The following is a 27,856-nucleotide window of genomic DNA, read 5'->3' as shown; positions in this document are numbered from 1 at the left end:
ATAGCTTTGATTAGATGGACCTTTGTTGGCAAAGTAATGTCTCTGCTTTTTAATATGCTGTCTAGGTGGGTCATAACTTTTCTTCCAAGGAGCAAGCATCTTTTAATTTCATGGCTGCAGTCACCACCTGCAGTGATTTTGGAGCCCAAGAAAATTGGGTTTCTCACTGTTTCCATTGTTTCCCCATCTATTTGGGGATGGGACCAGATACCGTGATCTCAGTTTTCTGAATGTTGAGTTTTAAGCCAACTTTTTCACTCTCCTCTTTCACTTTCATCAGGAGGCTCTTTATGCCTTTTGAAATTTCTTTCAACATGATTTATAATTTTCACTGAATAAGTCTTCCACTTTTGTTTGGAAATACATAATTCCAATACTTGGAAAGGAGGAGGTTTCACTTCCTAAGTTATTAATTTTTCTCTGATAGTCAAGCATCAAAGCAGGATCAAATGCCCAGGGGAAAAACCCTTAGGTTAATAAATGCAGGTGCTAATTATGGTATATATTAAGGTGGTAAGGATGATGAATTAGGAACAGGAGATTTACAGTGAATACTACAATTTCTTCAACACATCCCCCACCTCTCTCCATTTCTCTTTTCTCTCTTTCTGGAACTCCTATTGGTTGGATATAAACCTTCTAGATCTATTTTTTTTAAATCTTTTCTTCTTGATTTTATCTTCCTAGAATTTCTACTAAAATGTTGAAAAATTTTGACTGTCATGATTTTTATTTCCAAGAGCTCTGTCTTTTTTTTTTTTTTTAACTTTACATAATTGTATTAGTTTTGCCAAACACCAAGAGCTCTGTCTTATTCTTCATCCATTATTGCATCAATTACCTTATGATGCATTAAAAAAAAAAAAACCTCCCTAAGGAGCGTCTCTGGGTGGCCCAGAGGTTGGGAATCTGCCTGCCAATGCAGGGGACATGGGTTCTATCCCTGATCCAGGAAGAATACTCATGCTGTGGGGCAACTAACCACATGTTCCACAACTACTGAGCGTGCACTCTAGAGCCCACGAGCCACAACTACTGAAGCCTGTGTATCCTAGAGCCTGTGCTCTGCAACACAGAAGCCACAGTAATGAGAAGCCTGTGACCCGCAACAGAGTAGCCCCTGCTTGCTGCAACTAGAGAAAAGCCACACACAGTGATGAAGACCCATCACAGCCAAAAATAAATTAACTTAAAAAACACTCTAAAGCTGAAGCTTAGTGGCTTAAGATGACAGCCAGCTATTTAGTTCATGATTCTGTGGGTCAGCAATTTGAGCTAAACTAGGCTATGAGGTTCTACTCTTATAGCCAGTCTCAACTGACTTCAGTTTGGCTCACTGATGCAACTACAGTCAGCTACTGGGGCAGATAAAGGCTGACTGTCCTCTTGGGTGCCTTCATTCTCTTCCATCTGGTTTATTATCCTTCAGCTGGTTAGGCTAGCTTTGCCCACGTGGTATCAGGGTCTCAAGAATAGCAAGAGAGCAAGTCTCAATGTGCAGGTGCTTTTTAAGTCTCTGAGTCATGCTTGCTACTCTCCCAAAGCAAGACACATGGCCAAATCAGTGTGAGAGAACTGACAATCAAAGTGTTGAGTGCAGGGAGGCTTTAACAAATTGAGGCCATTCCTATAGTCAATTTAACACATTCTGCTTTGTTACAGAATCCTGGTCTTGAAATACTATACATATCTTTTTTGGAAGTACTAACTTTTTCAGTTTTTTTTTCTTCTGTTGTGTATTAGTTATCTATTAAAGCCCAGCAAATTACCTTCAAGCTTAGCAACTTAAAACAACATATGTTTTTATCTCACACAATCTGTGAAGTTTTTGAGAATCTCTCTGTGAGAGACTCAGGATCTCCTCCAAGGTTGCATGGGATTGGCTGGGGCGATAGTCATCTCAAGGCTCCACTGGGGCTAGGGAATCCACTCTTAAGCTCACTTACACAGTTGTTTACAGGCCACAGTTTCTCATTGGCTATTAACCAGAGGCATCAGTTCTTTCCCCCATGGACCTTTCCATAAGGTTGCTCACAAGTAGGGTGACCAACTCATTCCAGGTTTCCTGGTTGACCCCTGATTTTAGTTCTGAAGGTTTTGCATCTGGCAACCCATTCAGTCAGGCAAGCTGGAAAGATTAGTCACCCTACTCTCAACATGGCCGTTTGTTTCCCTCAGAGTAAGATATGAGAGAGCAAGAGTGAGAATTAGAGAATCTAAGATGGAAACTGCAGTCTTTCATAACCTAATCTTGAAACTTTTATTCCATCATTTCTACTGTAAGCAATCAGTCACATTGCCAAATGTGTGTACAATGTAGGAAGGGACAATATAAAAAGGTGGGGGATGATTGGAGACCATTTTGGAGGCTGGCTACCACAGTTTGTTAGTTTTGCTTTATGCCTTTCTTGGAGGCTGTCTCCAAAACTGAGAGATGGTCTTTGGCTGTCTTTTCATTTTCTAGAGTGAGGCTCTAAAGATGTTTGAAGTCTTGTGTACACAGCAAGAACTTTCCATGAGAGCAAACCTGTTGGAGGACTCAACCTGTCAGTATCTATTTGTTCATTTTTCAGTTTCTTGGAGATGAATCTACCTTTCTGTTACTTAGATTGCCAGGTGACTCCTGGCATTCTAGGAGCAGAAAAAGGAAGGGAGCTGGGGATCTAATCATTTGTTATGCAGTCTTTCACTGAATCCCTCTATTTTTAGTCCACTGATTCATCCCTGCCCTCCACAGTGTCTGGTTTCTTCAAGTCTTGGAGTCTCTCTGGTTTAGTTTTTCTAGAAAACAAAAGCTCTGATCTGTTGTGGGACCTAAGGGGGTGTGACATGGAGAGAGAGCAGAGATTTGGGGTTGAACCAGCCTTTAAGTTATTGCTCTATATCTAGATTTTTTTTTTTTCATTTAACCTGTTTAACTTTTTTTAAACTGTTCATCCTCAACTTCCATTTCCTTTGTTTCTCGTTAGAGTTTAATTTTCACCTCTACACCGTCCACAAACCAAAATTGAGAAGGCACTGTCAATCAGAAATTGGGAAAACTAAAAATGGCCCAAGACATCTGTTCTACCAGCTATTAAGAATGATATATTAACATAGTGCTTCTCAAAGCATTTGTGGTGAAAAGCCATTTTTTTTCCTGATCTGTTGTAGACAATTGTTTTCATTTTTTTTAAAAAGTAAGAAATTTCAGCAATGTGAAATTGTTATAAAAATCTGAAGGGCTGTGCTCAGTTTCTATAAGTATCTCATCATGGACTGGTTTATGGATCATACTTTGAGTAGCATTGTGGTAAAGTCTTCCAGTCTTATTGTGGACTTCTTTATTTCTCATTTTAGTTCTAATGTCCTTTTCTGTTTTATCAATTTTCAAGCTTTTGAGATTTTGAATTATTATATCTTCTGGTAGACTAATCCTTTTTATACAAGAATTGTCCCTTTTTATATCTAGTAAGACTTCTTGTCTTAAATTTTACTGTATCTGATACTAGTGTAACTATGCAAACTTTTTTGCTAGTATTGAAATGGTACATTTTTAATCCTTTGTTTTTAAGTTTTTGAACTTTTTGTCTCGTGTCTTTTGTCAGTAGTATAGTTAGGCTTTTAAAAAATATAATCTTATACCTTTCGTCTTTTACTTGAAATAATTAGGTTATTTACATATAATATAATTACTAATATTTTTATTGACTTTTTCAGAAGATAAACTTATTAGATATTTGAAAAGAACTGAGACCATGTCTGGCACTTAGTAAGTGCTATGTAAGTGTTAAATGAAATATAAGTTCCATGTGTTTAATTTATTGGACTTTATGAGGACTTCAAGCCACATAGCTCTGAGCTGCTGCTGCTAAGTCGCTTCAGTCGTGTCCGACTCTGTGCATCCCCATAGATGGCAGCCCACCAGGCTCCCCCATCCCTGGGATTCTCCAGGCAAAAACACTGGAGTGGGTTGCCATTTCCTTCTCCAATTCGTGAAAGTGAAAAGTGAAAGTGAAGTCGCTCAGTTGTGTCCAACTCTTAGCGACCCCATGGACTGCAGCCTACCAGGCTCCTCCATCCATGAGATTTTCCAGACAAGCGTACTGGAATGGGGTGCCATTGCCTTGAGACTGCTCCAAAAAGGTAAGCAAGGAGCAAGGGTATGAAGGGGTTCTGCAGTAAAAATCACATAGTTGGAACATCAAAAGATTACTATTAATTAAAGAAAACCAGGGGAATTCCCTGGCAATCCAGTGATTAGAACTTTGCATTTCCACTGCAAGGGGCATGGGTTCCATCCCTGGTCAGAGAACTAAGATCTTACAAGCTGTGTGATGTGGCCAAAATAATAATAATAATAAAATGAAGAAAACTAAGTATCTCAACATAAGGAGTTTAGCGCTTTTCTGTGTATGGGAAAATGCAAGAGTTTGGATTCATTGAAATTATTCCTTTGATGTGCACCTTAGCTATCTACAGCTGATATCATGTTCTTCCCCATCCTGAGTTCCCAATAGTCAGGCTCACGGTTTGGGGGGAGGTGGGTGGGGCAGCAGTAGTGACTGATGGCTTGATGGCTGCAACATTGTTTGTTGATACGGCAGGCAACATTTTTCATCCATATTCCCTTTCTCCCCACTAGAATATAGGATCTGTGAGAGGAGAGTCTTTGCTCACCACTATAAACCCAGTTCTTGACTGATAGTAGGTGTTCAATAGCTACTTTGTTGCTGAAGAGGGTATAGAGAAAAGGGAACCCACCTATACTGTTGGTGAGAACATGAGTTGCTGCAGCCACTATGGTAAACAGTATTGGGGTGTGGGGGTGGGGGTGGGCAGGGGAAGATTCCACATGCCCCAGAGAAACTGAGCCTGTGCTCTAGAGCCCAGGAACTGCAACTGCTGAGCCCCTGTGCCACAACCACTGGAGCCCACATGCCTAGAACCCATGCTGCACAGCAAGGGAAGCCAGGGTAACGAGAAGCCCACACAGCAACAAAGACCCAACACTGCCAAAATTAAATAAATAAATAATTTTTAAAAAGCAGTATGGGGGTTCTCCAAAAACTAAAAATAGAATTACTCTAGGTTTGAGCAATCCCACTCCTGGGTGTACATCCGAGCAAAAGTATAATCCCAAATGATAATGCACACCTGTGTTCATAGCTGCAGTATTCACAATAGTCAAGAATGGAAACAATCTAATTGTTCATCAACAGATGAATGGATAAAGAATATGTGGTGTATTATATAATAGCATGTTCAGTTCAGCTCAGTCACTCAGTCGTGTCCGACTCCTTGCGACCCCATGAATTGCAGCACGCTAGGCCCCCCTGTCCATCACCAACTCCCAGAGTTCACCCAAACTCATGTCCATCAAGTCGGTGATGCCATCCAGCCATCTCATCCTCTGTCGTTCCCTTCTCCTCCTGCCCCCAATCCCTCCCAGCATCAGAGTCTTTTCCAGTGAGTCAGCTCTTCGCATGAGGTGGCCAAAGTATTGGAGTTTCAGCTTTAACATCAGTCCTTCCAAAGAACACCCAGGACTGATCTCCTTTAGAATGGACTGGTTGGATGTCCTTGCAGTCCAAGGGACTCTCAAGAGTCTTCTCCAACACCACAGTTCAAAAACCAATTCTTCGGCGCTCAGCTTTCTTCACAGTCCAACTGTCACATCCATACATGACCACTGGAAAAACCATAGCCTTGACTAGACGGACCTTTGTTGGCAAAGCAATGTCTCTGCTTTTGAATATGCTATCTAGGTTGGTCATAACTTTCCTTCCAAGGAGTAAAGCCACAAAAAAAGAATGAAATAAAGCCATTTGCAGCAACACGGATGGAATAAGATATTATCATACTGTTACCGAGTCCTAGTTCAGTCTGCTCGCCACACACAGGCCAATAAATCAGGAGGCAAGGCACTGAGGCAAGGAGTAGTAGAAAAACTGTGTGTCCAAGAAGGTGGCAGACTAGAGTTCTAGAGTCCCATCTTATAGAGGTCTGGATACTTATCTCTTTTATAGAACAGAGATGGGGAGGAGGTGAAGAAGTAAAGTAAAATGGCCACAAGTCTTGCAAAATATCTCCTAGTTTGGCCAGCCTCAGGAGGGGATGTGTAAATTTCTTCTTTCCTGCAGCTGTTCACAGGTGTGCAGGGTCAGGTTGTTTCCCTGTGAGCTCAACAAAGGCACTTTAGTTTAGCATTCAGGCAGAAGGGCAGGGTTCCTGAGGCAGGTGTTATGTATGCTCATAGCTATGGATATCATCCTTTTAGTGATTATAGTAACAAAAGCAATGGAAAGCAAAGGTTAAAGTAAAAGAAACAGATCCAATATGGAGCCAGATTTTGTTCTTCCTTGTTATAATACTAAGTGAAGTAAGTCAGAAAGAGAAAGACAATAAAATATGAATCACTTGTATGTAGAAGCTAAAAAATGACACAAACGAACCTATCTATGGAACAGAAACAGACTCAGACACAGAGAATATACTTGTGTTTGCTGTGGGGGAGGGATGGACTGGGAGTTTGGGTTTAGTGCATGCAAACTATTACATACAGAATGGATAAGCAACAGGGTACTACTGTATAGCACAAGGAACTATATTCAGTATCCTAAGGTAAACTACAATGGAAAAGAACAGAAAAAAGAAAGTATATATATATATATATATATATATATATATATCTGAGTCACTTGGCTAAAGAGCAGAAATTAACACACCATTGTAAATCAACTATACTTTAATTTTAAAAAACTACTTTGTTGAATGCACACATGTATTAGATGCTAAATAAATTGATTCATTCAAAGATCTGTTGACTATAAAGAACCGACTAGGTAGACTGACATTTATTCAGTAGACCAGTGTATCCCAGTCAGTGTGGAGGACCTAGTGTTTATGTGGTAAACACCCCTAGTTTATGTGGGGGTGTGTGTGTATCCTTATACATAATTCAGGGAAAGTCTGTGTAACTAAGTAGTTATTGGGCTCCATAGTTCAATGCAAGTTTGAATCCTTACTACTAGTGGCTGGCTATACAATGTGAGAAACACACTCAACCAGCCCAAAACCAAGGGATGGACTCAGAGACACGAAGCACAGTGAAAGCAAGACTTATAATGACAGTCTTGCAAGATCGGGTGTCCGGTGGGCAGGCACACCCAGGACAGTTACAGCAAACACTTATTCTGGCTCGAAGATCCCTCCCTGGTTCCTCATTAGGTGAGACTGTGCGACTGAACTGAACTGATGCGGTTACAGTCTTCCTGGAATTGCCCAAGTCTCATAGGGTATTCTTTCTTCTCCCTTCGCATCCTAAGTCCACAGTTCTCAACAAAGATTTTTGTTTATCCCTTCCCAGACATCCTGTTAGCTTAGGGACTCTTCAGGTGTAAGCTGTTAGACAAGACTGCTGCTGCTGCTGCTAAGTCGCTTCAGTTGTGTCTGACTCTGTGCAACCCATAGCCTGAAGCCCACCAGGCTCCCCCGTCCCTGGGATTCTCCAGGCAGGAACACTGGAGTGGGCTGCCATTTCCTTCTCCAATGCATGAAAGTAAAAAGTGAAAGGGAAGTCACTCAGTCGTGTCCGACTCTTAGCGACCCCATGGACTGCAGCCTACCAGGCTCCGCTGTCCATGGGATTTTCCAGGCAAGAGTACTGGAGTGGGGTGCCATTGCCTTCTCCGGTTAGGTAAGACTAGCTTGCCAGTAATTTTCAAGACAAAACTAGCTAGCTCTGAGTGGGAAACCGTTTGTTAATAATTTTCCACCCAAGGCCAGCTACTTGGTTCTGAAAATGGACCACTTCAAGTTCCATTTCTTACACAATCTGGAAGAGATTACTTAACTTCTCTAAGGCTCAATTTCCTCATCTGTAAAATGGGATTGCAACTGTATCTGCTTTATAGGGTTCGTGATGTAAAGAGTAAGGAATATAAAGCATAGAAAAGCACTAAATTCCTTCTGGTTTTATTTAATTAACAGTAATCTTTTGAAGTTTCGACTACCTGGTCTTTGTTGCAAAAACTCCTATATATCCTGACTTCTCCTTCACCTCTTCAGAGCAGTCTCTCAGAGCTATCTGAGAGGCTGCATCCTGGGCTTAAGTCCTCAGTTTTGTCCACCATATAAAACATAATTCTCAACTTTCAGGCTGTGCTTTTTTTTTTTTTTTTTTCTGTAGACAGCAGCACCTAGCTCATCACAGTGCTTAGTAAATGTTAGCTATTACTATATCTCAGGGGACTAAGCTCTTTTTTAAATATTTCTGAGCATCTTTCCTAAATACATATGATACATAAACTCAAATGTGTTTAGATTTGTGGATGAAAAAATATAAATTCATATATTACAGAATTCACAATAGCTTTCTTTCCTTTTTTCCCAGACTAGAGTTACTAAAAGTACAACCAGAAAGCTTATGGCTGAGGATGTTCATGACAATTTCAAATATAAAAAAATAATCCTCATATTAAGTTGCAATTTCCACCAGGGCAAAGAACTTGCCTGTTTTATATTTCTCTGCATCTCTATGACCTGGCACATATAATAGGCACTTAATAAATACTTATCTGTTTATTGTTTGCAAATGAATAAATATTTACATTGTTAGGAAACACCATTTGCACTGTCAGTGGGCTCTTATCACTGGCTGGATTGTGGGAATGTTAGCAAAATAGAGTCTGCAATATTTCAGGAACTAGATTTCAGGAGTCTCAAATGTTTTCTCAAATGTTTTCCCTGTAAAGTATCCAGGGAACATTTCATGGGTTAGAGCTACTAGCTGGTACCAGGAAATTGGGAGCTGAAGTTTTCCACCTTTTCACAATCACACAGCAAATTCTGATTGGTCACACAAGAAAGAACTTGCCAGCTTTAAGATTTCTTTACAGGACTTCCCTGGTGGTACGATGGTTAAGAGTCTACCTGTCAATGCAGGGGACACAATGCAGAGGAAGGACTCAGTCCCTAGTCCCTCCTCTAGGATGATTCCACATACTGAGGGCTAACTAAGCCTGTGTACCACAACTACTGAAGCCCGCACACCCTAGAGCCCATGCTCTGAAGCAAGTGCACCATAATGAGAAGCCTGCACGATGCAACGAAGAGTAGCCCCTGCTCTCCGCAACTAGAGAAATCTTGGACGTAGCCATGAAGACCCAGCACAGCCAAAAACTTAGATAAATAAATAAAAAATTTTTTAAAAATTTTAAAGATTTCTTTGCAAGTCAGGCCCCTCACAATTGTGCTCAAATGCATAGCTAGGCGCATCCAGACACACACAGAGGTGCCTCTCTACCCTCACACTTTATACAACAAGCAGATGTAAATGAATCTTATTGTCAGTGATTTAGAAGTGATCTGGGGGGCTCTGGGGTGCAGTAGCTTGAAGCAGGATCCTAGATCCTTGGCCAGGAATCGAATCTGGGTCATGGTGGTTAGAGTGTTGAATCCTTAACCACTAGACCCTGAGGGCCAATGGGCTTAAAATGGGACCTCAGTCCTTGTCTTCTTTGAAGAAAGAATTCGTCAAAGAGCAAAAGATAGTACGGTGGGTAAAGCGTTTATTAGAAGCAGAGTACATGTGAAAAGAACACATGGATGGGCTCAGAGAGTCGTGCTTTGGGGGTGACTTAAATTGCTTATATGAGGGCATGGATTTTCCAGGTTTCCTCTGGCCAATCATCTTGCTTGTTGCTCATATCTGGTCTGATTCAGGGTCCTTCAGATGTGCATGCGTATCTTTTAGCCAAGATGGATTCACGCAAAAGTCTCTGCGAGGTTGGCAGGATTGGTGCCTCCTCCCTTCCCTGACCCCTGAGGATCTTTTCTGCACATGTGTGGTCTAGAAGATCTTCTTGATTCCAAAAATATGTTGTCATCTTATCTTTTTGTTCTAGCAGAGCTCAGCTCCTCTCTGCCCCTGTCTTTTCTCTGAAATGTCAGCAAGAGACAAGCTCCAGTGGCTCAGCCCGAGGCCCACCTACCTTCCTACCTCAGAAATGAAGTGAAGTGAAGTGAAGTGAAATGGCTCAGTCGTGCCCGACTCTTTGCGACCCCATGGACAGTAGCCTGCCCCAAGCTCCTCCGTCCATGGGAGTTTCTAGGCAAGAGTACTGGAGTGGGTTGCCGTTTCCTTCTCCAGGGAATCTTCCTGACCCAGGGATCGAACCCAGGTCTCCCACACTGTAGACAGACGCTTTACCGTCTGAGCCACCAGGAAAGTATTTAAACGAGCCATAGTAATCTGCTTATCAAGGCAAAAAGTTCATCTCTGATGGCAGTATTTGTACACTAATGTATAAATGTTGGAAGCTGAGAGTTTTGTTTATGAGCTTGCTTCAAGATTTAGGCTGGCCGGGACTCTAATCGCGAGCGTGGGACACTGCTGGCTGTGGGTGGCATACGCCTTCCCCAACTCCGCACCACCTCAGGCTGGGCCAGCCAGCGCCTTCTTCCGCGCCATGGCGTACAAGCAGGAGCCGCAGCCGCCGTGCCCGCCGCTCCGCGCTGGTGCCGAGATCTCGGACGACTACCTGGTGATCTGGAGGTGGCTCGGGAGGGCTGGCCAGCGCGCGCCAGGCGGCGGAGCTGGGCGCCCGGGCGGCCGTGGTAGAGAGACACAAGCTGGGCGGCACATGTGTGAATGTCGGATGTGTACCCAAAAAGGTAATGTGGAACACTGCTGTCCACTCTGAATTCATGCATGACCACGTTGATTATGGCTTTCAAAGTTGTGAAAGTAAATTCAATTGGCGGATTATAAAGGAAAAGCGGGATGCCTATGTGAGCCGTCTGAACACCATCTATCAAAATAATCTAACCAAATCCCACATAGACATCATCCATGGCCATGCAGCATTCACGTGCGATCCCCAGCCCACAGTGGAGGTCAACAGGAGAAAATACACCGCTCCTCACATCCTGATCGCCACAGGCGGCGTGCCCTCGGTTCCTCAGGAGAGCCAGATCCCCGGTGCCAGCCTAGGAATAACCAGTGATGGGTTTTTTCAGCTGGAAGAGTTGCCTCGCTGCAGTGTCATTGTTGGTGCTGGTTACATCGCTGTGGAGATAGCTGGCATCCTGTCTGCCCTGGGTTCTAAGACATCAATAATGATTCGGCATGATAAGGTGCTTAGAACTCTTGATTCAATAATCAGTTCCAACTGTACCGATGAGCTGGAGAACGCTGGCATTGAGGTGCTGAAGTACTCCCAGGTCAGGGAAGTTAAAAAAACTTCTTCGGGCCTGGAACTCCGCATGGTTACTTCGATTCCTGGTAGGGAACCCACCTTCACCACTATTGCAGATGTTGACTGCCTGCTCTGGGCCATTGGGTGGGATCCAAACTCCTGGGGCCTGAATTTAAACAAACTGGGGGTTCAAACTGATGACAAAGGTCATATCATAGAAGATGAATTCCAGAATACTAACGTAAAAGGTGTCTATGCAGTTGGGGATGTGTGTGGACATGCTCTTCTTACTCCAGTTGCAATTGCTGCTGGCCGAAAACTTGCCCATAGACTTTTTGAGTGCAAAGAAGATTCCAAATTAGACTATGACAACATCCCCACAGTGGTCTTCAGCCACCCCCGCCCCCACTATTAGGACAGTGGGACTCACAGAAGATGAAGCCATTTATAAATATGGAAAAGAAAATCTGAAGACATTCAACCACCTTTACCCCAATGTATCATGCAGTTACCAAAAGGAAAACAAAATGTGTGATGCAAATGGTTTGTGCCAACCAAGAGGAAAAGGTGGTTGGAATTCATATGCAGGGAATTGGATGTGATGAAATGCTGCAGGGCTTTGCAGTTGCATTGAAAATGGGAGCAACAACATCCGACTTTGGTAACATGGTTGCTATTCATCCTACCTCTTCAGAAGAACTGGTCACACTTCGCTGAGAACCCAGAGACTTGTATGGCTGGCAGCTGGACCAGTAGACCTTCAGGAAGGAACCAAATCATCACGTTTACTTACTGTTCCAACTTTACGTATTTCTTTATCATAATCAGAATCTTCCAAGTGTGGAAATTTTCAGTCAGCTTATTTCTGTAATTAGAAATTTGTTTTGTTATTCAGGATTGATTTTTCACTTGGTCACATCTCTCAGTAATTACTATTTGTTTTATTAGAGCTCTAGGCTGGCTGGTTTTTGTGTTTTTGTTTTAGCCTCATCCCAAGTATAAAACTATATGAAGTACAGTTAAATGAATGTACCTGAATGAATATTGCTTGCTAATTTTTATAGAGGAAGATGACAGCTGCTCTTCACATTTAAAGAATGCAAGTACAGAGTCATTTTGTTTTTTATGAAGCCAGTACCTTGCTCTGCATATTGCAAAGCTATTTCAAGGGTGTGAGTTTTCCTTAAAAACATATAACTTAAGAGGCATACCTCCTGTATTTTATTCTTTCTTTTGTTCTAAATGATTTTAAATGATTCCTGTTAACTTTTAAGAGATGAAGTTCATCAAATTTGGGAAAGATTTGAGGAGGCTGGTTGCATGAGGGACATTTGAGAAGTGATCCTGGCTTTCAGAAGGAGAGGAACTCAAATACTTCAAAAGTCCTTTCCTCTGCTAAGAGCTCATAGTTCAATGAATGGTTGCAATTTTTGTATGTGTTCTTGTCATTTTATTTTTTTGAAAACTATTTCCAAAAATCTGAAACTAAAATCACAGTCTTTTCTTCTTAAAAAAAAAAAAAAAAAAGATTTATACCTGAGAAAGCAATGGCACCCCACTCCAGTACTCTTGCTGGAAAATCCCATGGACGGAGGAGCCTGGTAGGCTGCAGTCCATGGGGTCGCTAGGAGTTGGACACGACTGAGCACCTTCACTTTCACTTTTCACTTTCATGCATTGGAGAAAGAAATGGCAACCCACTCCAGTGTTCTTGCCTGGAGAATCCCAGGGATGGGGGAGCCTGGTGGGCTGCCATCTGTGGGGTCGCACAGAGTTGGACACGACTGAAGCGACTTAGCAGCAGCAGCAGCAGCAAGATTCACACACCTATATATATGCGCCTTCTACTATTACAAGGGATTGGCAGATTTTTAGAGAGCATTTACTATTAAGTCATGAGAAAAAATCAGTCATCAGTATTTATAGAAACAGAATGGTGAGCTGGATGGTGGGTCATGTTCAATCTACTAACGTTTTTTCCTTCCCACCTAAAAACACTTTTTTCAGCTTCCGGACTCCACTCCTAATCTAAGTGTGTGACACTGGCAGGTGAGGCAGAGTGCATGACTCTATTCACTGCACCTTCTCACTTGGGGAAACAGTTCGCAATATATATCATTCAACAGGAACACTGTCTGGTGATACAACATATTATATTGAAAAGATGAATATACTGTTTGGTTAGAAAATTATACTTTAGGTTTAGAAATCCCAAGGAAAGTGTGTTCACTCACTTCCAGAAAAATGGTCAAACCCCTCTACCTGTGGGACCTCATCCAGGACCTGAGCTCAACTTATGTCTATGGAGGGGGATGAGTCCAGACTGGCTGACTTCTCTCATTTCTTTCACTTATTCATTGCAGTTATTTAAAGATGGTAAAATGGAGATCCTTGAGAAGATTGTAGAAAAATACCCTTGTGCCTTTCCTCGCTGGATTGGGCCCTTTCAGGCATTTTTATATATCTATGATCCAGACTATGCAAAGACATTTCTGAGCAGAACAGGTAAGAAAAGAGATGACTCTCAGGGTCCTAATCCTCCTAGGAGTGATATGACACAACCCACAGGCAGGCTTCTAAAGGAATTCTGAAGCAAAGATTGGTATTGGGCCTTTAAGAGACACTGGCGGAAGTGTGGAGAGGTTTCCCACCAATCCTGAAGGGGATTCCCACGTCCCCCTAGTCCCTTGTCTTGTTCAGACTTCCCTGGACTGTTTTAGGGCAGTGTATCTTAAAGCCTAGAAGGTACCATTGGATCTCCAGGGCCTTCCTTTCCTCTCTTGGTTTTGTGACTTCAGCATCAGTAATACTCCCCACCTCAGCCCATTTCTTGAGTATAAAGTCTTCAGGAGAAATGTTCCCAGGGTAGATTATCTCATACCACAAAATTCAAATGTCCAGTTTTTGCTCTCCCAACTTTGTAAAGCTAATGATAGGCTCAACTTCTTTGTGCTATTACCTCCCTCGCATGCATGCATGTGCTAAGTCGCTTCAGTCGTGCCCGACTCTTTGTGACCCCATGGACTGTAGCCTGCCAGGCTCCTCTGTCCACAGGATTCTCCAGGAAAGAATACTAGAGTGGGTTGCCATGTTCTTCTCCAGGGGATCTTCCCGACCCAGGGATTGAATCCACGTCTCTTAAGTCTCCTGCATTGCCAAGTGTGTTCTTTACCACTAGCACCACCTGGGAAGCCCCATCACCTCCCTTACTCTTAGTAAAACCTTATAAAGGCAGCCTTTCCCTGAAAGCCCCTGTGTCTCCCAGTCCCAGAGCTCTGATTTGTCTCATATTCATCTTGTAAAGGACAAGAGCTGTGAAACACCCTCATGCTAGAATTCCTGAAAGGGTTCTGCAGGTCCCGGCTCTAATAGTTAATTTGCTTTCCAAAGAAGATGTGATATATTGTCCCAACTCCTGTCCTGGACACTTTGCAACCTTTGGGCAATCTGTTTCTGCTGGAGGAAGTGGAAACAAGGAAAGAATCTGGATTTGTGTACCTGTCTGCCTCCTGGAGCTGCTGTTGTCAGCTTCCTGAGCCAAGACAGCCAAGGGCTGTAGGGAGTGAGCCCCGGGCTCCCTTTTGCTCACTGTTTGTGTTTAGTTTCGGCAAATGAAGAGAACCTTCCCCAACTTTGGTGATTTTCCTCTAATGTTGTCTTTTGTTTCCTCTGCTTGACTCTGCAGATCCCAAGTCCAACTTCCTGTATAAGTTCATGACTGCAAGCGTTGGTATGTATATGCAAATGAAGGAGGTGATCCACTCTTTATTGAAGCCCCATTTGTATAGTAGAGCTTGCCAAGAAAACTCAAATTAGACTTCAAAAGCATTGAGAATATGGTAGATCTATACTAGGAGTTTTCTAGGGGGAAGGTCAAGAGGAAGTCCTAAGGTCAGCACAGTGCAACTTCCTAGGAACCCTTCTTGTCAATTTCTCTGCCAAAGTCTCATTTGCAAGACAGCCTGTCTGTAAATCTGTCCCATCTCTTGTCTTTAAAACTGCAGCCTTACCATCCACATTCTTTATTTTATTCTTTCTTCTCTCTTGTTTTCTCGGATCTTTCCTTTTCTTTTTGGAGTTTCTGTATTTCCATATGCAAATCAGTAAAGTTTTGCTTCAAACTGCAGTTTGAAAATATTCCATGCTTAATTACAAATTCCAAGCTTAATTACAAATTAAGCTTTTTAGTTATATAATTGGCATTTATGTTAGACAAGAAAGTACTTAAATGAAAGAATATAGGTTTTGGATTCAGAGCTACTTGAATTTGAATTCTGCCCTTCCCCTATCCCCACTAACTAGTTGAGTGATCTTGGAGAAGTCATCTAATTTCTCTAAGCCTCTGTTTCCTCATCTTTGAAAATAAAGATGAGAATAACATCTCTGAGCTATTGTGGATTGAATGAAACACATATTTTCATTTTAGCCATTTTAGTGTAATGGCTGGCATTTTATCAGCGTTGGAGCATGCATCTATTGCAAGTCTGGCATGTTATAAGCACTCAATGAATGATGGCAATTATATATTTATAAACTTTAAGGTTCTTTTAAAGCCAAATCTTTACTTTTCTGGTAACAGAAGATTATGAGGCCTTAGGGTTGACGAGTCTTTTCGCTTTGTATCACTTACAGGTGTGAAGCACAGACTAACACTGAAGGAGAAGGTAGCCTAAGACAGACTTAAACCTCTTATCTAGTTGTTTGTGAATTTTGTGTCAGCAAAATTTCAGACAGCAGTTTATGGATTGGTTTTGAATAGATAGGAGATAAATATTTGTTGTGCCTTTACTGGGACCAAGCTAGTCACCTTATGTATATGCCTTCATTTAATCTGCACAGTGACCCAGTAAAGTAGGTATTTATTATCACAGTTTCACATTGAGAAAACCAAATTCCAGGGAGGTTACATAACTTAATTACTACCAGGTAGTAACTGGTGATTTCAGGATTAGCATGCTTATCCAGCTTCAGAACTCAGGGTCTTTCTTACAGTGCTAAATACATCCATCCCAGGTGTAAGCATCAAAACTCACTTCATCCTTAATGTACGAGCACTGCTTTGACATTCCACTGTGTCACCACTGTCTGTGCACCAACAGTCGCTCCATGATGTCTATGTTCCTCAGCTGTCCTTCCCCATCTCACCTAATAAAATGGCATGTGGTTTTGTGCCTTTAATTTCTCAAGGAAAAGGACTAGTGAATTTGAGTGGACCCAAATGGTCTCAGCACCGTCGTCTACTAACTCCTGGATTCCATTTTAATACCTTGAAATCGTTTGTCGAGGTGATGGCTCAATCTGTGAACATCATGCTGGTAAGTGAAGGGATGAAAGTGCTCTGGCGTGTTGCAAAACGCTACAGCGAATGTATCAGATATCTGTTTAGTGGGTAGTGAAAGTCAAATGAGGATGATTTCTAGAAATTACCCAATGTACAAGTACCCACCAAGCAATGAGAATCCATGTAAGCCTTTGCTATCGTTCTTTGGATGATAAAAGAGGATAAAGATCTGGTCATCCATCTTAGGTATATTTTGAGATCTTATGGCAATAAACCAAGTACCAAGTGGTAAGACTCAGATGATAAGTGCTGTGGTGACAAGTAAGGAAACTAGAAGCAGCTATAATAGCTTCAGATTCAGAGGAGACTCAAATTTACTATGAAATATGAGCTGGACTTGAATATGTGGATAATATGGATGAGGGCATTTTAGGCACAATGAGTTAGCAGGAGTAAAAGTTTGAAGGTTGGAATAGACTTGCCTGAAGGCCATAAAGGACCTAGAAAGAATCCTCTTGGAGGTAGTGGAGTATCATTAGGAGCTGACCTATGCTCAGCCAAAGGGGCAGAAGGATGTTGCAGAATATACCTGTGGGTGGTCCCTGATTTATAAATGAGTTCTAGTCCAAAATTCCACTTGTACATGGCATATTTTTGATTTTTAAGTTGTACACACTTGAAAATAAGACAAGTAATTCATTAATACAGTTTCATTATAACGCTTCAAACCCCACAAACAGAGCCAAAGTTGCCCTCCACCTACAACTGCAAACCCATCCCTTTCCCAAGAGAGAACCACTGTTACTACCTGGTTGGCTGGGCCCTCAGCCAAGCTCACAAAAGCGGATTTAACCTGAAATTGACTGGGATTGTGACTAAAATGTTCATTGTGCTTTCTCAAGGCAGAAACCTAGAAGTACAGGCTAGAGAGGGCATGCTTTCCAAGTCTGGTGCTGTGCAGTTTTATGCACAATTGCAAATCAGCCTGTGGTGATATTTGAGTTTATCAACAGTTTGATGAACCATTTCTATCTTTCTTGCTTCTCAGTTGCATATTTTCCCAAGACTCCTCTTACAGCTCCTCCCCTGCTTTGTTGCAAAGTGTCTCTGGAGAGCCTCTTTTGTTCTCATTTCTTCTAGATCCCCCTTTTTTTGGTATTCCTGTAGGTTTCATTTTATTTTATTTATTTTTATAGAATTCTCATTGAAATATAATTGATTAACAATATTGTATTAGCAAACTCACTTTTTGTACTCAGTAAAACTTACGTAGTCCTCAGCCATGTCCGACTCTTTGCAGCCGCCTGGACTATAGCCCACCAGGCTTCTCTGTCCATGGACTTTTCCAGGTAAGAATCCTGGAAAGGGTTGCCATTTCCTACTCCAGTGAATCTTCCCACCCCAGGGATCAAACCCGTGTCTCTTGCATCTCCTGCATTGGCAGGCGGATTCTTTACCACTAGTGCCACCTGGGAAGCCCTCAGGATGAAAGCAACTGACTAAACAATTCACACTTGGGTAAAAGATTTTTTTCAATTTCTTTGCCTTTTTTTCTGTGGCCTCCAAATCTTTAGCACCCAGCTGTAGGCAGGGGTGCTCAACAAATATAGCTTGATCTAAACTTAAAACATGTAGATTTATTTGTAGTTTTTACACAAAGAATGCTTATTATGATGAATACATTTTCAGCAGGGAACTTTGTGACAGTTTAAGGCACAAAACGTCCTGGGTAGTGGAAGTGGGTCATTTGGGGGCAGAAGGAGTGTGGACACAGACAGTGCTTGGCTGAGAGCCACCTCCCAGCAGCTGCTCCTATTCACTGCTTATCTCTGTTCCCCACTTCTAAATCAAAAAAAAATTATTTTTTAATTCCAAATTTATTTTTAAGGGTAGCTATAGTGGTTGAGAGTAGTGATAGGTGGGGTATCTAGCAATCTGGGGACTGAAGAAGGAGGAAGCCCTGGGGAGAACCCTTGTAATTATGGGTTTGTGTGAGATTATCTGTTTTACTGGAACCCTGATCTGTTCTAAAACAAGAGTTGTGATAATAATTGGAAGGCCAAAAATACTTACCTCAGCCATTTACCAGATACCTGGTTTGTTCCATGCTTTTTCTCATTTAGTTGGGTGCGTTTTTCCCTTCCTTATGCCAAGTAAGCACTTGGCTTATTTATGTGAAAATTAGTAAACAGAAATCTCATTTAAAATGGAATCAGGAAGCCAGAAGGGGAGCTCTCACGTCCTACCGCTAGAGGTCAACTGCAGATCCAATCGGAAGAAACCTACCTTTGCATGTCCAACAGGAAGAAGGTTACTACTTTATTATCCAGCAAAAGAAAAGAAGAATTTCTCCTTACCCACAACAGCCCGGTTAATGAGACTAACACAACTTGGACAATGAAAAACCACTGCACTCTAATCTCCCAGTTTCCTTCAATGGACTCTTTGTTTATAACAGCTCCCCCAACTCCTCCTTCTCCTTATAACTGTTCCTGTCCTTTGTTCTCCTGACTTGCCCAGGTGACTCACTGGTAAAGAATCCACCTACAGTGCAAGAGATGCAGGAGACGAGGGTTTGATCCCTGAAGTCAGGAAGATCCCCTGGAGGAGGAAATGGCAACCCACTCCAGTATTCTTGCCTGGGAAGTCTCATGGACAGAGGAGCCTGGTGGGCTACAGTCCATGGGGTCACAAAGAGTTGGACACAACTGAGCAGACACGCACCATGATTGCATGTCCTGAACTTCAATTCTTTGCTGTGCCTAAATAAACCCATTTTACTGGTGAAATAAGGGGCAGCTATTTCAGGTTAACATTTACTTATATGACCTTTGACCCCTGCTAAGTCAGAATTGTCTCTGTCACATGGTAAGAGAAGTGTCAGGGAGGAACTTTCAGATAAAAGCATTTTGATGATGATGATGATGTTGATCTTGACCTCCTGTGCCAGAATAAGTGGGAGAAGATTTGTGGCTCTCAGAATACACTTCTGGATATCTATGAGCACATCAACTTGATGACCCTGGACGTACTCATGAAATGTATTTTCAGCTGGGAAACCAACTGCCAAACAGACAGGTCAGTTACAGGAGGGGTAAACAAAAAACTTCATTTGCATTATCTAAGCCGTTTATTGACATATTATCTCCACTCCCTCTTCTAGCTCCCATGATAATTATGTAAAAGCAACAAGTGAAGGCAGCAATATCCTTATGCAACGCCTGTTCAATTACTTTTATCACTATGACCTAATTTTCAAATTAAGTCCTCTGGGCCACCGCCTGCGGGAGGTAAACAAGATATTGCATCATCATACAGGTATTTCTTGAGTTCGGATTGTCCAAGTCCATACACTGTCTCAGTTGTATTCTGTCTCTCTAGAGGAAAAGGTCTCAGTGTGAAAAGAGAAAGAATTCTTGTTCTTAATGGAGCTTTTATAGGAACACGGCTCAAATGAAACAATTCCTATAGAAGAGTTTGCTATATCCACAGTAATAGTCTTATCTGAATTTTTCTATATAGGTGAAAGTGAAAGTCACTCAGTTGTGTCTGACTCTTTGCGACCTCATGGACTATACAGTCCATGGAATTCTCCAGGCCAGAATACTAGAGTGGGTGGCCTTTCCCTTCTCCAGGGGATCTTTCCAACTCAGGGATTGAACCCAGGTCTCCCACATTGCGGGCGGATTCTTTACCAGCTGAGCCACAAGAGAAGCCCTTTCTATATATTACACCATTTTTATTATATGCAGTTTTTATTAATACAAATATAACATAGCAAGTGGGCACTTAACATTTTATAGCATACCTGGCATGGCTTTTTGCATAGTGATTGTCATAGTAATGACAAGCTAAAAATATTCAGGTAACATAGGAATAAATGGAGGAACAGAGTAAACATGGACATACATTTAAAAAAAAAGGACCCCCTGGGGGACTGTTCAATGGGTATAAAGTAGTTATGCAAGATGAATAAGTTCTAAAGATCTGCTGCACAACACAGTACCTATAGTGAACGACATTGTGCTTTAGGTAGATCTTGTTAAGTATTCTTACCCCAATAAAAAAATAAAAGAAGCTTCATTCGAAAATAAATAGTTTTAGCAAAACATAAACAAAAGTTGAAATCGATTAAGTTTTTAAGCAATTCAACACTACTTTTCATGAACATCAAAACAGAGAATATTTATCAGGCCATGAATTAATCCTTCCTCAGCTCCACCACTGAGTAGCAGTATGACTTTGGGCAAGTTACTGTTCTGTCTCAGGGTTATCTGTAAAATGAAGATTAAAAAAAAAACCTATCTCATTGTTTTGTGATGATGATTAAATATGTTAATATATGTAAAGCACTTAAGACAGGCCCTGGAACTGAATAAATGTTAAATATAAAATACATTTGTTCCAAGAAACTTGCAAGATACACCTACACATGCATACGTATGGAGACACATAAATATAGATATTATAAGGACATACAGATAAGCAGATTAGAAATCATCTAAGATACAAATGAGCTTTCGGTATAACAGTAGTTATCAAACCTGTTTGTATCATGGCCCACACCAAAAATATTAATATTTAAATATTAGAGGAAACAGGAGTGGATTTGTAGGCATCTACACAGAACTTAGTGAAAACAATTATTCACATTCTCTTGCTATTGACTATTTATGATGAAAAAACAAAATGCAGAACATTAGGGGGAAATTAAATGTTAAATTTCTTATCTGTCCTTGCTATTCTTTGGAACTCTGCATTCAGATGCTTACATCTTTCCTTTTCTCCCCTGCTTTTCACTTCTCTTCTTTTCACAGCTATTTGTAAGGCCTCCTCAGACAGCCATTTTGCTTTTTGCATTTCTTTTCCATGGGGATGGTCTTGATCCCTGTCTCCTGTACAATGTCACGAACCTCATTCCATAGCTCATCAGGCACTCTATCTATCAGATCTAGTCCCTTAAATCTATTTCTCACTTCCACTGTATAATCATAAGGGATTTGATTTAGGTCATACCTGAATGGTCTAGTGGTTTTCCTACTTTCTTCAATTTAAGTCTGAATTTGGCAATAAGGAGCTCATGATCTGAGCCACAGTCAGCTCCCAGTCTTGTTTTTGCTGACTGTATAGAGCTTCTCCATCTTTGGCTGCAAAGAATATAATCAATCTGATTTCGATGTTGACCATCTGGTGATGTCCATGTGTAGAGTTTTCTCTTGTGTTGTTGGAAGAGGGTGTTTGTTATGACCAGTGCATTCTCTTGGCAAAACTCTATTAGTCTTTGCCCTGCTTCATTCTGTATTCCAAGGCCAAATTTGCCTGTTATTCCAGGTGTTTCTTGACTTCCTACTTTTGCATTCCAGTCCCCTATAATGAAAAGGACATCTTTTTTGGGTGTTAGTTCTAAAAGGTCTTGTAGGTCTTCATAGAACCGTTCAACTTCAGCTTCTTCAGCATTACTGGTTGGGGCATAGACTTGGATTACTGTGATATTGAATGGTTTGCCTTAGAAACGAACAAAGATCATTCTGTCTTTTTTGAGATTGCATCCAAGTACTGCATTTCGGACTCTTTTGTTGACCATGATGGCTACTCCATTTCTTTTGAGAGATTCCTGCCCACAGTAGTAGATGTAATGGTCATCAGAGTTAAATTCACCCATTCCAGTCCATTTTAGTTCGCTGATTCCTAGAATGTCGATGTTCACTCTTGCCATCTCCTGTTTGACCACTTCCATTTTGCCTTGATTCATGGACCTAACATTCCAGGTTCCTATGCAATATTGCTCTTTACAGCATCGGACCTTGCTTCTATCACCAGTCACATCCACAACTGGGTATTGTTTTTGCTTTGGCTCCATCCCTTCATTCTTTCTGGAGTTATTTCTCCACTGATCTCCAGTAGCATGTTGGGCACCTACCGACCTGGGGAGTTCCTCTTTCAGTGTCCTATCTTTTTGCCTTTTCATACCGTTCATGGGATTCTCAAGGCAAGAATACTGAAGTGGTTTGCCATTCCCTTCTCCAGTGGACCACATTCTGTCAGACCTCTCCACCATGACCCGTCTTGGGTGGCCCCACATGGCATGGCTTAGTTTCATTGAGTTAGACAAGGCTGTGGTCCATATGATCAGATTGACTAGATTTCTGTGATTATAGTTTCAGTGTGTCTGCCCTCTGATGCCCTCTCGCAACACCTACCATCTTACTTGGGTTTCTCTTACCTTGGACGTGAGGTATCTCTTCACGGCTGCTCCAGCAAAGTGCAGCCGCTGCTCCTTACCTTTGACGAGCTTGCCCCTCCTGACCAAGAATGTGGAGTAGCCCCTCTTGGCCCCCCGGGGCCCATGCAGCCACTGCTCCTTGGATGAGGGGTTGCTCCTCTTGGCCACAGCCTCTGACCTTGGGCATGGGGTAGCTCCTCTTGGCCGCCGCCCCTGACTTCGGACATGGGGTAGCTCCTCTTGGCTGCTCCTGCCCTGTCGCAGCCTGGCGCTCTTGGTCGCCGCCCCTGACCTTGGGCTTGGGGTAGCTCCTCTCCGCACGCTTCTGCACGGTCCATCACAGCCGCCGCACCCCATGGAAAAGAAATGCAAAAAAGCAAAATGGCTGTCTGCGGAGGCCTTACGAATAGCTGTGAAAAGAAGAGAAGCGGAAAGCAAAGGAGAAAAGGCAAGATATAAGCATCTGAATGCAGAGTTCCAAAGAATAGCAAGGAGAGATCAGAAAGCCTTCCTCAGTGATCAATGCAAAGAAATACAGGAAAACAACAGAATGGGAAAGACTAGAGATCTCTTCAAGAAAATTAGAGATACTAAGGGAACATTTCATGCAAAGATGGGCTCAATAAAGGACAGAAATGGTATGGGCCTAAAGAAGCAGAAGATATTAAGAAGAGGTGGCAAGAATATACAGAAGAACTGTACAAAAAAAAAATCTTCACAACCCAGATAATCATGATGGTGTGATCACTGACCTAGAGCAAGACATCCTGGAATGTGATGTCAAGTGGGCCTTAGAGAGCATCACTACGAACAAAGCTAGTGGAGGTGATGGAATTCCAGTGGAGCTATTTCAAATCCTGAAAGATGATGCTGTGAAAGTGCTGCACTCAATATGCCAGCAAATTTGGAAAACTCAGCAGTGGCCACAGGACTGGAAAAGGTCAGTTTTCAATCTAATCCCAAAGAAAGGCAATGCCAAAGAATGCTCAAACTACCACACACTTGCACTCATCTCACACGCTAGTAAAGTAATGCTTAAAATTCTCCAAGCCAGGCTTCAGCAATATGTGAACCATGAACTTCCTGATGTTCAAGCTGGTTTTAGAAAAGGCAGAGGAACCAGAGATCAAATTGCCAACATCTGCTGGATCAGTGAAAAAGCAAGAGAGTTACAGAAAAACATCTATTTCTGCTTTATTGACTATGCCAAAGCATTTGACTGTGTGGATCACAATAAACTGTGGAAAATTCTGAAAGAGATGGGAATACCAGACCACCTGACCTGCCTCTTGAGAAACCTGTATGCAGGTCAGGAAGCAATAGTTAGAACTGGACATGGAACAACAGACTGGCTCCAAATAGGAAAAGGAATACATCAAGGCCATATATTGTCACCCTGTTTATTTAACTTATATGCAGAGTACATCACGAGAAACGCTGGGCTGGATGATGCACAAGCTGGAATCAAGATTGCCGGGAGAAATATCAATAACCTCAGATATACAGATGATACCACCCTTATGGCAGAAAGTGAAGAGGAACTAAAAAGCCTCTTGATGAAAGTGAAAGAGGAGACTGAAAAAGTTGGCTTAAACCTCAACATTCAGAAAACGAAGATCATGGCATCTGGTCCCATCCTTTCATGGGAAATAGATGGGGAAACAGTGAAAACAGTGTCAGACTTTATTTTTTTGGGCTCCAAAATCACTGTAGATTGTGCTTGCAGCCATGAAGTTAAAAGATGCTTATGCCTTGGAAAGAAAGTTATGACCAACCTAGATAGCATATTCAAAAACAGAGACATTACTGTGCCAACAAAGGTCCATCTAGTCAAGGCTATAGTTTTTCCAGTGGTCATGTATGGATGTGAGAGTTGGACTGTGAAGAAAGCTGAGCGCCGAAGAATTGATGCTTTTGAACTGTGGTGTTGGAGAAGACTCTTGAGAGTCCCTTGGACTGCAAGGAGATCCAACCAGTCCATTCTAAAGGAGATCAGCCCTAGGTGTTCTTTGGAGGGAATGATGCTAAAGCTGAAACTCCAGTACTTTGGCCACCTCATGTGAAGAGTTGACTCATTGGAAAAGACTCTGATGCTGGGAGGGATTAGGGGCAGGAGGAGAAGGGGACAACAGAGGATGAGATGGCTGGATGGCATCACCGACTCGATGGACATGAGTTTGGGTAAACTCCGGGAGTTGGTGATGGACAAGGAGGCCTGGCGTGCTGCGATTCATGGGGTCGCAAAGAATTGGACATGACTGAGTGACTGAACTGAACTGAACTGAAATGTTAAATTGGTCAAAAATAAAAACTTTTCAAAATTTTCCATTAGTCAAATTTATTTATATTTTCTTTTACTGCATCTAGATTTTGAGCAATAGTTTAAAACCTTCCCCTATTCCAGAATACCTCAATTATGGCACTAATGACATTTGCTGCTGCTGTTGCTGCTAAGTCGCTTCAGTCGTGTCTGACTCTGTGCAACCCCATAGATGGCAGCCCACCAGGCTCCCCCGTCCCTGGGATTCTCCAGGCAAGAACACTGGAGTGGGTTGCCATTTCCTTCTCCAATGCATGAAAGTGAAAAAATAAAGTGAAGTCGCTCAGTCGTGTCTGACTCCTAGCGACCCCATGGACTGCAGCCCTCCAGGCCCCTCCGTCCATGGGATTTTCCAGGCAAGAGTACTGGAGAGTGGGGTGCCCTTGCCTTCTCCATGGGGCTAGCTAAATCTTTGTTATCCAGACAGTGAGGAGCTGTCCAGTGCATTGTAGGATGTTTAGCTGTTTCCCTGACATAAACCCACTTGATGATAGTAGGACTCTTGACAGAGTTGCTTTAATATTTCCAAATGATTATCAATTGTCCTATCACCATTTATTAAAAAGTTCCATCTTTTCCAGTCAGTTTGAGGTAACCACTTTTATCATATTCTAATGTACTTGGACCTATTATTTCTTCACTTTCTTTTCTATCCTTGGTCTATCTATTTGTGTGCTAAATCACACTGAATCAATTGAAGAGACTTTGTAGTATTTTTTTTTAATTAATAAGGTATTTTTCAGGGGGTTTTAGGCTTATAGAAAAATTGAGCAGAAAACACAGAGTTCCCATATATTGCTACTTCTTCACCACCCCCTATATACATACTTTCCCTTATTAACATCTTGTATAAGTATGGTGTATTTCTTATAATGGGTGAGCCATTATTATTTTACACACTGCTGCTGCTAAGTCACTTCAGTCGTGTCCGACTCTGTGTGACCCCATAGATGGTAGCCCACCAGGCTCCCCCGTCCCTGGGATTCTCCAGGCAAGAACACTGGAGTGGATTGCCATTTCCTTCTCCAACGCATGAAAGTGAAAAGTGAAAGTGAAGTCGCTCAGTCGTGTACAACCCTTAGCATGGACTGCAGCCTACCAGGCTCCTCCATCCATGGGATTTTCCAGGCAAGAGTACTGGAGCGGTGTGCCATTGCCCTCTCCAAATCATTTTACATACATATTTATTTATTGTATTTATTTATTTTTGGCTGCACTGAGTCTTCACTGCTGCACATGGGCTTTCTCTAGTTGTGGCCAGCAGGGGCTACTCTCTACTTGTGCTTCGTGGGCTTCTCATTGCAGTGGCTTCTCTTGTTGAGAAACACAAGATCTAAGCACATGGGCTTCAGTAATTGTGGCTGGTGGTCTCCAGAGCACAGGGTCAGTGGTTGTGCCACATGGGCTTAGTTGGCCTCTGGCATGTGGGATTTTTCTGGACCAGTGGTGTCCCCTGTGTTGCAAGGCAGATTCTTAACCACTGGGCCACCAGGGAAGCCCTCTTGAGCCATTATTATTAACTAAAGTCCATAGTGTAGGGTTCACTCTTCATGGGTACACTCTCTGGATTTTGACAAATATGTAATGATATGTTTCCACCATCACAGTCTCATACAGCATAGTTTCACTGCCCTTAAAACTCCCCTGTGCTTCACCTACTTAGCCCTCCTTCCTTTGTGCCACACCCCTGGCAACCACTAATTTTTTTACTGTCTCTATAGTTTGGCCTCTTCCATGTCATTAACTGGAATCATACTATATGTAACCTTTTTAGATTGGTTTTTTTCACTTAGCAATATGCATTTAAAGTTCTTCCATGTATTTTCATGGCTTGATAGTGCATTTATTTTTATTGTTCAATTCTATTTTATTGTATAAGAGCTTCTCTTTTGGCTCAGCTGATAAAGAATCCACCTCTAATGCGGGAGACCTGAGTTCGATCCCTGGGTTAGGAAGATCCCTGGAGAAGGGAAAGGCTACCCACTCCAGTATTCTGCCCTGGAGAATTCCATGGACTGTGAAGTCCATGGGGTTTCAAAGAGTCAGACACAACTGAGCGACTTTCACTTTCACTTATGTGTAAGTGAAACACATACACTTAACAAACTGTTAAGTGTATCACAGTTTGTTTACCAATTGAAGGCAAACAATAGTTTGCTTAGTTGCTTTCAAAAAGCAAAGTTTCGACAATTTTGAATAAAGTCTCTATAAACATTTGTGCACAGGTTTTTGTATGAACTTAAGTTTTCAGCTCCTTTGGGTAAAAACCAAGGAGGATGATTAGAGATGGCATGGTAAGGATAAGTTTAGTTTTGTAAGAATCCACCAAATTATCCTCCAAAATGTTCCCTTTATTGTAATGTCTTTATTTGGTTTTGATACCCACCGGGGTTCTTGGTCTTCCCCAGTCAATAGAAATTGACTGGAAGCCAGACAAGAAATTCAGTCAAGCCTTCATTGGGGCTCCAGGAGGGAGCAGAAACAAGTGACAAGCTCCCTGGTTTGGGCCCCAAGGCGGGTGGCTGAGCTTGCTTCTTAGGTGGGGTGACGATAGGAGTGTGTCCAGGGGTCTGTCTGGAAGGGCGGTTTAGGTGGTTTGCCCATCCTTTGTGTTGTTGAGTGCAGGGAGCCCTGCGGAACACCCTGCTTTTGCTCCTGACACCCAGTTTTTGCTCCAGGTCCTTCAGAAACAGCAGATGGGTTTTGGTTTTGGTTTGTCTATTTTATGTCTTTTGGTCTAGAGTTTGCCCTAACTGCACATGCACACAATAATTTTTAGTCCCATATAGTTTCTTTGTATACTGTAGCTTGAGAAGAGATGTGTCCAGGTACAAGCTTTTCAGCACTGCAAC

The 27,856-nt window shown here is 42.1% G+C and overlaps 2 protein-coding genes across 2 annotated transcripts in view; both read left to right on the top strand.

Moving 5' to 3' along the window:
- The window catches only part of CYP4X1 (cytochrome P450 family 4 subfamily X member 1), a 49,514-nt gene that overhangs the window by 7,919 nt on the left and 13,739 nt on the right, over positions 1–27,856 (top strand). The window contains exons 2-6 of the mRNA XM_003585903.6: positions 13,544–13,685; positions 14,866–14,910; positions 16,368–16,495; positions 19,412–19,539; positions 19,625–19,779. Of these exons, the coding sequence (XP_003585951.3) occupies positions 13,544–13,685; positions 14,866–14,910; positions 16,368–16,495; positions 19,412–19,539; positions 19,625–19,779 (598 nt within the window). The remainder of the gene's footprint in view (positions 1–13,543; positions 13,686–14,865; positions 14,911–16,367; positions 16,496–19,411; positions 19,540–19,624; positions 19,780–27,856) is intronic.
- On the top strand, positions 10,437–11,899 carry LOC784358 (glutathione reductase-like). The gene is given in 4 exon segments (XM_059885145.1): positions 10,437–10,532; positions 10,534–11,583; positions 11,585–11,655; positions 11,657–11,899. Coding segments are annotated over 4 exon segments (1,443 nt in total). The 5' UTR covers positions 10,437–10,451; the 3' UTR covers positions 11,898–11,899.

The sequence above is a fragment of the Bos taurus genome, chromosome 3, assembly GCF_002263795.3.
Source record: "Bos taurus isolate L1 Dominette 01449 registration number 42190680 breed Hereford chromosome 3, ARS-UCD2.0, whole genome shotgun sequence".
Taxonomy (NCBI): Eukaryota; Metazoa; Chordata; class Mammalia; order Artiodactyla; family Bovidae; genus Bos; species Bos taurus.
This window is presented reverse-complemented; position numbering and strand designations above follow the sequence as displayed.